The following is a 12209-nucleotide window of genomic DNA, read 5'->3' as shown; positions in this document are numbered from 1 at the left end:
ACCCTGTTTGTCTAGGGTGATGAGTACAGGATATTGTACTGGAAGCTAACCTGCTCTACTAAAAGTTGTGGGCTCAGTGGTGTATCCACTGAACTAGACCTTCATCACAGGAGTCAGTGATGCTCTTAAGCTTGGCAAGTACCAAATACTCTCTTGCCTTTTGGTGCTGGCTTAAACCTGCAGGTACTTGACTCTCTCTGGACATCACCTGAACAGCTAATGGGGTAAAATGCTGTATTTGCTATTTGCTGGGCAGCTATTGGCAAGAGCACACTTTCAGCAAGGGCTTAAGCATCTTGTCATTTTCTGGCTTGACCCGGTGACTTTTGTCTTCCTTCTGCCACATCTTCTGGTCTTCTGGGGAAAGAGGGGGAATACTGAGTGAGAAAACAGGAAATGCTGATGTAGAAAAGGGGAAATAATAAGGGACAGATATGGACATTGAGGATAATGTGGAATGCTGAGTGAAATAAGGGGTGTGCTAGAGGAGAGAAGGGGATACACTGAGGTACAAAATGTGGGACACTGAAGAAGAACAGGGGGGATGCTGAGGGAGAGCGGTAGGAACACTGAGGAAGAAAAGTGAGACATTGAGAAAGAGAAGGGGACATTAACATTAATAAGGGGCTCATATGCAGGGGGAGAGAATTGGAGATGCTCAGGTAGAGAAGGGGGTGCTGACTGCTGGAAGCTGTGCTGTGTGGGGAGTATATGGGGCTTGTTGCTGTGGGTAGGGTGAAAGGTGTTTAGGGATGGCTGCTTTGTGGGGTATTAGTAATGTGGCTGGCTATGGTGGGGGGTTGAAAGGTGAAGTGGCTGGCTACAGTATGTGGGAATAGTGGGGGGATGCTATCACTGCACATGATGGTGGTGGGACAGACCACACATGATGATTAAATATGTACAGTACTTCATTAAAGATAGTATGCTTTACAATTTCTTTTTTAGTTTTTACATTATGTTTTAATGTCTCCAAACAAATTCAAGGCAGTGTTGTACAGCAATCACAAGGATTAACACTTTGTTTCTGGAAGTTGATCTTTGTCAAGATAAACCTTTAAAATTAGAGATGAGTGGGTACGGTTTTACTCGGATGTACTCTTATCTCAAAACGGCATCTTATTGGCTCACAGATGTCATGTGTTTTGGATAGATAATAAGAAAACTCTGGAAAAAATGAACTTTAACCGAGTAAAACCGAACCCGCTCATCTCTATTTAAAATAGAGCTTGCACTTAGTGTCATAGTGCCATCATGACAAGCAGCATAATCCACTTTATCTGGAACCTTCTTAAATACCAACAATCATCAAAAGAATCAGTCTAAACATTAGACATGCATCCTACTATGGTAGGCACCATGACCGCATAACTACCAGCAGTGCCAGACCGGGGCATAAAGGGCCCACCAGGGGAAAAAAGTAATAGGGGCCCAGGCTTAAGGGTAAGGATTGGCTAAAAATTAGTAAGTGTATGGTCAGGTCCCCATGATAAATATATATAGTAAATATTGCTGGCACATGTATTTATAACAGAAAGGTGCTGTAGAAAATACAACATAGTCCTGTGTAGTAAAATGGAAAGGATTAAGTATGATTTACCAGCAGCCAGGATGTAATTTCTCAATATACCAAAAGTGGCATACCGGCCGCCAGTATGTGGGCCCGTGCACTTACCTCGCTGCGGGCTGACCACATGATCTATTCCCACCCTATGGTTGTCGTGGACACCGACGAGTGGGAATAGTCATGAGGTGCCAGTATTCTGGCTAGCGGCATTGCTGGCTGGCGGAATTCCGGCACCGGTATCCTGACTGCCAGAATCCTGAGAGCCTGCAAATTAAACGGATACCAAAGTAACATATGTATAATACAAAATTAAAATGCACAGTCTGGAACCTGATCTCTAGAGAAGGGGGTGGGACCGAAGACAGTGAGGCAAAATGGGGGTTTCCCCTGTACCCATGTAGGCTAGTCTGGCCCTGACTAACAGTCATGTACTGTATATACAGGATAATAGCCCATTAGCAAAGCAACAGGATAATATGGAAGTAGCCATGTCCAGAATGTATTTCACAGTGGCCGCATCCAGCCGTGATGTAAACATTAACATATACAGCAAATAGATCAATGCTGTAGTTTTGGTAGTTCATTACAAAAATATAAGTAATATTGACATTAATAAAGAGCCCTATATGATATATTGTACATTGCAAGGGCATAGCTATCATAGGGGAAGGGAGATCAGCTGCTATGGGGCCCAGAGCTGAGAGGGGCCACCTTCCCTGTCACAGTTACATGTGTCATATACAGGGTGTAGCTACCATAGGTGTAGGGAGTGCAGCTGCAATGGGGCCCAGAGCTGAGAAGAGGCACCTTCCCTTTCACAGTTACATTTGTTATATACAGGGTGTAGCTACCATAGGTGCATTCACTGCAGCTGCTATGGGGCCCAGAGCTAAGAGGGGACACCTTCCCTGTCACAGTTACATGTGTTATATACAGGGTGTAGCTACCATAGGTGCAGGGAGAGAAGCAGCTATGGGGCCAGAGCTAAGAGGGGCCACCTTCCCTGTCACAGTTACATTTGTTATATACAGGGTGTAGCTACCATAGGTGCAGGGAGAGAAGCAGCTATGGGGCACAGAGCTGAGATGGACCACCTTCCCTGTCACAGTTACATGTGTTATATACAGGGTGTAGCTACCATAGGTGCAGGGAGTGCAGCTGCTATGGTGCCCAGAGCTGAGAGGGGCCACCTTCCCTGTCACAGTTACATGTGTTATATACAGGGTGTAGATACCATAGGTGCAGGGAGTGCAGCTGATATGGGGCCAGAGCTGAGAGGGGCCACCTTCCCTGTCACAGTTACATGTGTTATATACAGGGTGTAGCTACCATAGGTGCAGGGAGTGCAGCTGCTATGGGGCCCAGAGCTGAGAGGGGCCACCTTCCCTGTCACAGTTACATGTGTTATATACAGGGTGTAGCTACCATAGGTGCAGGGAGTGCAGCTGCTATGGGGCCCAGAGCTGAGAGGGGCCACCTTCCCTTTAAAAGTTACATGTGTTGTATCAATTTTTCACCATTAAGTGATACAAAGGGGCCATTACAAACTTTTGCCATGGGGACTACAATATATCTAGTTATGCCCCTGGGCCTGCTCATTGTAATGTGATATAAAATGCAGTGGAGGGCATTATAATGTTACACAATATGAACTGGAGCACAGTAATGTGGCACAGTAAGAAGTGGGGGCACTGCTGCGGAGATGTGTCTCTCTAGAACACAGGTTCTCAAACTCGGTCCTCAGGACCCCACACGGTGCATGTTTTGCAGGTCTCCTCACAGAATCACAAGTGAAATAATTAGCTCCACCTGTGGACCTTTTAAAATGTTTCAGTGAGTAATGAATACACCTGTGCACCTGCTGGGTTACCTGCAAAACCTGCACTGTGTGGGGTCCTGAGGACCGAGTTTGAGAACCACTGCTCTAGTAGCATTGGGACAGAGGCCCCTTCAAAATGTTGCTATGTGGCCCACAAAATTCTGACTATGCCCCTGGTACATTGTTTACTTATAAGACTAATTCACATTCATACTGGAAAACAAGAAAATCTCTATTTTTTATAATATTTAACAATAACTATATGGTAATAAAAAACATTATGAAAACTTAAAACTATAAAATATCCCATAATGTAATACATTGTTTATTAAAACAAAGAACCTTTGTCAAATCTACTAAGTACAATCTTATGGGACCAGATTTAATGAAGCCCGAGGTCGGCGGCTGTGCGGGATGTCGGCCGAACTCAGCCATTTTTTAAAGGGCATTTGGTTTCCCCCAGCACCCTGAAAGGCGCAATCACTTACATGCAAATTCCTTGTAAGTGATTGCACCTTTAAAATAATGTGACAACAGTCAGAGCACCCCTGGACTTATTTACAAGCCCCGCAGCAGCCAGCAGCCCCACGCCTATGCCCCACCCCACACACCCCAGCACTGAGATGGACACATCCAGTCAGTGCACTCTCCACAGCTGGAGTAAAAATAGTGCTGATCACTGGGACCTTTATGGAATCAAAAACTCTTTGAGAACCCAACAGCCGGATGATGACGTTTTGCCTTGTTTTGGGATCCGAGTCTGGCAGGAAGCCCTAGGTCAGACTTAGATCCAGAACTGGAACAGAAATATTGGGTGGGTCCGGTTATCAGAGAACCAGACCCGCTCATCTCTATTTGTAATGTAACAGTTTTCATAATATCGAGAAAATTATTGAGATCCACAATACATCGCTGTTGTATGCAAATTTGCTCCATCTCTGCTTTTTATTTATCTTCTGGGATGTGTTCTTGTAACTTGTGCTGTGCTTTTTTTTTCAAGTTGCACTACTGTTGATACCGTAGTTGACATTTACTAGGTAATTTATGAGGTTATGAATTCCTAGTTTCTTTTGCCTAAGAACTGAATTCAACCACCTGTGCACTTTCCAATTTGTTTTGGGTTCTGGGTTCCCCAAGCTCATTGTTTTCACAAACTGACCAAATAGACAATAAAAGAACTGGTGCAGTCATCAAAGACTTGTTCCTTAATCCTGCACTAATTTACCAACCACAAAGCTTTCTTTATAATATTGTATAACAGCTTCTGCGTTAGGTGGTAAATGTTTTGTTAATTCCTTGAATGTAGATAGTATCGCATTTGCTGTAAGGAATGCCAGTGCTTGTAAATGCCTCATTTTTTTAAGCATACTTGCAATCCTGACTGTATTGTGGTGCTCATCCAATGATCTTGATATTTTTCCAAATAGGGATGTGGTAAAGATGCCGATGGATGGGATGTCAGCGCCGGAAACCTGACATGTGGCCAGAATACCAATGCCAGAACTCCAACATCAATTGGAATGCCTATGCCAGAATCCCGACCACTGACATCCCGAACTTAAGTATGCTGGGGACTCCTAGGTTTTGGTCACGTTGGAGCGGGGGTGTTAGGTTTAGCCTGCAGGGGAAATGTTAGGGTTCGGCGTGTGAGGCTGAGGAGAGTGGGAGTTAGGATTAGGGTTAGGTTTAGGGGGAGTTAAGGAGGGTTAGGGTTAGGATGTGGCAAGGGGGTGGATACGGTTTCGGCTGCGTGAAATGATTGTTATCACACATGCCAAATTTATTGTACCAAATTATATAAAAAAAATATATGATTGCTCTTCCAAACTCAATTTTAGTTGCATTAATGGTGGCTGTTTCACAATTGGTTACAATACTGTATATTGGGAATCTAGCTGTGTGTAATATTTTCTATTGAATGGACTATTGAAAGCTTGAAATAAAAAAAACATTCTTATCCAGCATAAGATTTATGTGTTAACTGGAATTATCATTAAACAGTTTTTTTAGAATAAACCTTTGTTAATCTAATATTTGTCAATTCAATACTATTAAACATAGAACCATAGAAACATAGATTTTGATGGCAGATAAGAACCCTTTGGCCCATCTAGTCTGCCCCCTTTTTTTTACCATATTTTTATCTCAAACCTTATTTGATCCTTATTTCTTTGTTAGGATATCCTTATGTCTATCCCATGCATGTTTAAATTGCTCTACTGTCTTAGCTTCTAACACCTCTGATGGGAAGCTATTCTGCTTGTCCACTACCCTTTCTGTGAAGTAATTTTTCCTCAAATTTTCCATGAACCTCCCCCCTCCAGTCTCCGAGCAAGTCCTCGTGTCCTATTGCTTCTCTTCATTTGGAGAATGTTTCCCTCCTGCACTTTGTTAAAACCCTTGTAATATTTGAAAGTGTCTATAATATCCCCCCTTTCCCTTCTCTGCTCCAAACTATACATATTGAGATTTCTTAGTCTTTCTGGGTATGTTTTGTGATGTAGGCCATGCACCATTTTAGTTGCCCTTCTTTGTACAGTCTCTAATATATTAATATCCTTTTGAAGATATGGACTCCAGAATTGAACACAGTCTTCTAGATGAAGCCATAACAATGACCTATACAGTGGCATTACTACTTCTTTCTTTCTGCTGCTGATTCCTCTCCCAATGCAACCAAGCATCTGACTAGCCTTCCTCATTGCTTTGTTACATTGCTTACCTGCCTATAAGTCATCTGAAATAGTGACTCCTAGATCCCTTTCCTTCACAGTAGTTAACAGTATAGTGCCATTAATACTATATTTAGCCTTTGGATTTTTGAGACCCAAGAGCATGATTTTGCATTTTTTGGTCTTAAACTGTAATTGCCACACTATTGTTAGTATTAATATGCTGTTTTGAACATTCAGATATCCATATGACACAATAAACAGTATTCTCACATGCCCTTTATTCACATGTGCATTATAGAAGAACATACTGTAAGCAAAATGTTCAAAAAAAATCATGAGTCTGTTCAAATTACAAAGTTGTGCATTGCATTGTCCTCTAATAAAATGACACTAATTGAAAGTATACAGATGGGTCCTCCATTATCTTGACTGTTTCTGTGCCTAGATGGAGGTTTAGTCATGCCTAGGTGATAGCTTAGGTTGCTGAGTTTAATCATGGACAGGCACATTGAGGCGCTACTAAATACCAGGCATGCAATACACATCACCACCTCTGGGTGGCTAATGCTCCACTAATCCAGTACTTTAGATCAAATAGCGACGATTGATCTACAAGCTCTAGCAAATGGTCTGTGATGACTGTAATGTTAATATATTGTGACCATTTGTCAGATGGATAGAGTTAAAACAATAGTTTATACAGCTACAAACGAACATGTTAAAACACTTGTGTTTGCAGACGCAAGATTGTTTATGCAGACGCAACTGTGTGAAAGGAAAAATGTAGCTCATTGTCTTTAAAGTATGTACAGTGCACTAAATATCGTACTTTTGAAATACATGTATGAGCGACCGAGTCCCCTAAGGCATAAACCAACACCAATTGGAAGGAGTCGCTCTTTGCAGTACTTTTACACATGAAATTGTGAATCTTCCATGAAGTGTCGTAGGCTAGCGATGAAGGCTCTCGCATCCCATGCTGAGAGTCCCGTGTTTGATTTCCAAAGTGCCACCCTTTTTTATGTATTCTCGTGACATTCACTTTATTATAATTTTTTTTCGTTATACATTCAATGGAAGGGTGCACACAGGTTTCACATAAATCAGAGTAAATATGCAGGAGCGACTCATTCCACTATATACAATACACAGTGGTAATGGAGCAGCACAGTACTGTAGATTGTCTGCGCTTGTGCATTTTACCTAACCTGAACTCCCTCCCTGTCTACTGCATGAACTGTGCAGGCCTCCGGGGGGAAGGGCGATGGTAGTAGGGGGAGGCGGTGGAAAATATTGTACTTTTGAAATACAAGTGTGGGCGTCCGAGTCCCCTAAGGCATAAACTAACAACAATGGGAAGGAAGTGCCAACCTTTTTTTATGTGTTCCCGTGACATTCACTTTATTGTTATTTTTTTTCTTTCTTAAACATTTAATGGAAGGGTGCACACAGGTTTCACATAAATCAGAGTAAATCTGCAGGAACGACTCATTCTGCTATATACAATACACAGCAGTAATGAGTATAAATTTGTGTATTCTGACGCCGAGTGTGAGTCCCCTAAGGCATAAACCAACACCAATGGGAAGGAAGTGCCAACACAAGGAGGGTTCATGTACCTCAGACATTTTGTAACTTTGCAATGCGATCGAGTCCGGTGTATCATTATCTGCATAGACCTCACTTATCCCTATCGCCCTTGTATACTGTATTTTAGCTAGGGGATTGTGATGCTCCTTCAGCATTGGACCATAGCCTTCAAAACCAATGCTGTCACTCGCTCTATTGCTGAGTGCTGCCACAAGATGGGGGTTCACTTGCCTTGGACATTTTTTCACTTTGCGATGTGATCAAGTCTGGTGTATCATTATATGCATAGACCTCGCTTATCCCTATTGCCCATGTGAACTGTATTTTAGCTAGAGGATTGTGAGGCTTCTTCAGCATTGTCCCATAGCCTGCAAAACCTGAGCTGCTACTTGCTCCGTAGCTGAGTGCCTCCATGTGGCAAGGAGTCACAGGTGGTAGCCATTTTAATTGAGTCTGCGATGCTACAGAATTGTACAGTATGTGTACCATACAGTGCACGGAACCTTAACAGTAGAAACGCTCCTGCAGCTTTGGCTGCTTTATGTAAAAATTGTGTGCACACTTATATTGAATGTGAAAGTATTCTACTGTACGATAGATATAAAAATAAAAAAATTAAAGTGTCTGGAAGAAACTAACATGCATTTGTACTTTATGAATCGAACCCGGGACTCTAAGCATAGGAAGCGGAATACTTCACCACTCGGACAATTCACTGATGACAGATGAATAAGTCTATTGGTTTTGATTATGCTGTAATGGCTACGGGATTAGGACGCTAACATACAATATCCCTAACATCAATAGGCAACAATGTGCATGTAAAATGTCTGTTTGCGTCTGTGTACACTACTGGTTTTATGTTGATTTATCTAACTTGGATACTCACATTTTCCTAAGGTACTGAAAATGACCATACTGTGGCTTTATCACGTTTGTTTGCATCTGCATATGCTGTTCTATTTGCTGTTCTATTTGCGTCTGTACTGTATATACTGCTACTGTTATATATTGTATGAAATAATGTAGCATAATGACACGCACTAGTAAAGTAGTTATTACTATGTATTTCAGTATTGTATTTTACGGGAGACCACACGCATGCGCAGTGGTGATTGTAAAATGCGACATCTGGTGGATAATCACAGGTATTACACTTAAAGGTAACGACATACAGAGCGTACTCCCTCCCTGTGACTAGGTACGCTTACCTGTGCCCGGTACGCTGCATATGCCCGATCAAGACAAATGCCTCCGCCAGCCAAGATAATGGAGTATCCATCTGTATTTACATTTTTCAAAAGCTACATTGAAGTCCTTATTCCTCAGGCTGTATATGAATGGATTAACCAATGGTACCACAACAGTATAAAGCAGGGATAATACCTTGCTGGTAGCCAATAAATGTCCTTTGTTTGGAACCATATACACAGAAAAAATAGTCCCAAAAAATATACACACAACAGACAGGTGGGAGCTGCAGGTGGAGAAGGCTTTCTGTCTCCCGCTGATGGAGTGGATACTTAGGATGGTTGTGATGATATACACATAGGAAACAATGATCACTATAAATGGACAGATGACAACAATAATACCAAATAAAGTTGACTGTATTTTTATAAGTGATGTATCTGAACAAGAAAGCTCTAGAACAGGAGGAAAATCACAGAAGAAATGGTCAATAACATTTGGCCCACAGAAGCTTAGTTTACAAATATCTATTTCATTTTTCAACAACAGCAAGAAACTTAGTGACCATGAGGCAATGACAGAATTTACACAAAATGCTTTATTGATGATAGTGTTATATCGCAGTGGGTTACAGATAGCCAGATATCGGTCATAAGACATCACCGTTAAGATGAGTAATTCTGATGTCTCAGAGTTTGCAAACACAAAAAACTGTGAAAAACAAGCAACAAGAGACATGGAGGCACCATCATGCAGGACAAGGTGTAGCAAGTTAGGGAGAATGTCTGTGGTCATCAGAATGTCCAGGGAGGACACCTGTGATATGAAGAAATACATTGGAGAGTGGAGAATTTTGTTCATTGAAACTAATACAATTATAATAACATTAGCGCATATGGTGACACAGTAAATGAGGAGCAGTAACAAGAACAATAAGCTGTTATGGTTGTGAAGATTTTGAAAGCCCAGGAGAAAGACGTGAGACACATTCTGCTCATGCATTATGTGGTGGAGACCTAAATTGCAAGAATAAAATATCACACCCTGTAATAAAACTTGATATCACATTAGTTTGATATTTACTTTTCTTAATTCAGCAATATATGTAGAGAGTAAATTATTACTCCACAGAAAAAACCTTGTCCCTAATTAAATAGAATATATAAAATAAATATGATATAGAGAAAGTGTTTCAAAACAAGCACAGCTAGCACAAGCACATTTTTTATGCTCAAAGTTAAAGGCTTTATACATCTTGCGGACATTTCCTCAATACCTCGGTCTGACCAGAACTGCCAATGAGAATAGCTAACACCTGATGGCCAGCCATAGATTATCATGATCCTATGGGGAATTTGGGTCATCTTTCATGGTAAAAATAACCAATTTGCTATTCCAAACAATTTTTGGGTCGGGATCAGGGAATCGAGATCTTTAAACATGTTGAATATAACTTCCGGTTCAGGTCTTCTGCTGTGAGGGCGCACGACAGCAGAGCTCCGTTAACCCAGACAAGGGAATCATTATAATGACTGTTCTACAGTCTCCCGAGGACAGCCACCCAGATCAGCCCTCAGCAGTTACCATCCTCACTGTGCCGCTAACAAGAACACACCACAAGGAGCCATCTCCATAGCACCGAGTGTTCCCGCCGTACAACCCGTCGCCGTACGACTCGTCGTGGCAGCTGCACATCCGGGCCTGCCAGCAGGAAAAGATGCATACCCCGGGCTGCAACTCACTGTACCGTCTACTACACCACCGGAGCTTACCACTCAGTGACGCGGCTGTTTAACCGAGGGTGCTTACCAGTGAAGCCGTTCAGGACCAACACATCAGTGTTCCCGGGCCTGCGAACGGAGACTCCACGAGACACGGTCAGTGTAAACACGGTCAGTGTAAAAGCGGTTTCAGATATCACTCTTCAATTGCAAAATCTATCCCATAAAGTCTCCATTAATGAGAATAGAATTGGAGGTCTTTGTCATGATATGGCTACTGTGCAAGGAAATATGAAACGTCTTGAGAAAGAAAATTATCAGCTATGGATGAAACTAGACGACGTAGAAAATAGGTCAAGAAAAAATAACATTAGGCTGATTGGCTTGCCAGAATCTGTCAAGGGAGAAGACCTCACACAATTTGTACGATCCACCCTACCCGACTTACTCGGTATCACTGAATCGTATAAAGATCTAGTAATTGAACGTGTACATCGAGTAGGTCCTTCTCCTCGTTCTCCCAATGGCAGTCCACGTGTCACTTTATTCAGATGCCTCAACTATCTTCACAAAGTGGCCTTCTGGACTACATCTAGAAAGCTTCGATCCCTTCATTGGGAGAATAACCGTTTGCTCATATTTCAAGATTTTTCAGCCGAGCTGATGAGAGCTCGAAAGGCCTTCAATCCTATTTGTGCGAAACTGGTCTTAATCAAACGTAGATTTTTCCATGCTCTATCCGGCTAAGCTTAGGATCTACGATGGAGAGAAACATTTAGACTTTACCAGCCCGGAAGATGCAGCTACGTATCTTCAGGAGGAGTCCGTGGATGACCACTTACTTGGACATTACTGATGATGTCAGTACCGCCAATACCTTAATCGTAGTTTAAATCTAAAACCTGTATCCTTCTCTCATTGTTTTATTTTTCAAGATATTAAGAGTACAAATATGGTTCCAGCTTAGTTTTTCCCTTTTTAGTTAAGTTTCATTGATAGCACTCCTCACGCCTCACTCACCTCAATGCCATGTTTGGAGTAAATTGTAGCCTACGTGGGCCTCTTTGTTATACTGACCTTCATTCGTCTTACATTTCAACATAAGTATGTTTGTTTCCCTGTGCTGTGTTTTAAGTACTATTTTACATTGGTTTCTTTGTCACTGTTAGTATGATTCCACTGTATCTTTAGGTTCAATAATACCCAGATTCCATTGTCGGGGAATTATCTGGAGTATTGCACCGGATTGACATTTATGCAAAGCTTAATATTTGTTTCTGTCTTTCATTTAATATTCGGAAGTTTGTTTGTTTGTCAAACAACCATCTCATTTTGTCATGTGCTCCCGCATAATTCCTATGCCCCTCCCCCTAATGTCCTCATTTCCCATTTTTCATTTCTGATCTATGATATTGTTGTTGTCAACACATTACTACTTCTTTTATACCTGTTTGTAGTTTATGAATGGCTGACCTAAAAATTGGCACGCTCAATGTTGGTGGTATTAACTCTACTGCTAAAGGCCGTAAAATTGTTATGTATTTAACCAAGACAAACATTAACATTGTTTTTTTGCAGGAAACTCACCTAACACTACAGGAATCCATGAAACTGTAGGTGTCGCATTGGTCCCTTATAGCGGCTGC

The 12209-nt window shown here is 41.7% G+C and overlaps 1 protein-coding gene across 1 annotated transcript; it reads right to left on the bottom strand.

Moving 5' to 3' along the window:
• Nucleotides 1-256: 256 nt before the first annotated feature.
• Nucleotides 257-10182, bottom strand: LOC134934059 (olfactory receptor 10AG1-like). Its single transcript, XM_063929573.1, has 3 exons — nt 10119-10182; nt 8944-9858; nt 257-399 (listed from the first exon to the last, which is right to left on the bottom strand). Exons 1-3 carry the CDS (start codon nt 10180-10182, stop codon nt 257-259), a joined length of 1122 nt encoding a protein of 373 aa, XP_063785643.1.
• Nucleotides 10183-12209: the final 2027 nt, after the last annotated feature.

Source organism: Pseudophryne corroboree, chromosome 6 (assembly GCF_028390025.1).
Source record: "Pseudophryne corroboree isolate aPseCor3 chromosome 6, aPseCor3.hap2, whole genome shotgun sequence".
Taxonomy (NCBI): Eukaryota; Metazoa; Chordata; class Amphibia; order Anura; family Myobatrachidae; genus Pseudophryne; species Pseudophryne corroboree.
The sequence above is the reverse complement of the archived record's forward strand: the minus strand, read 5'-3'. Positions and strand labels throughout refer to the sequence as shown.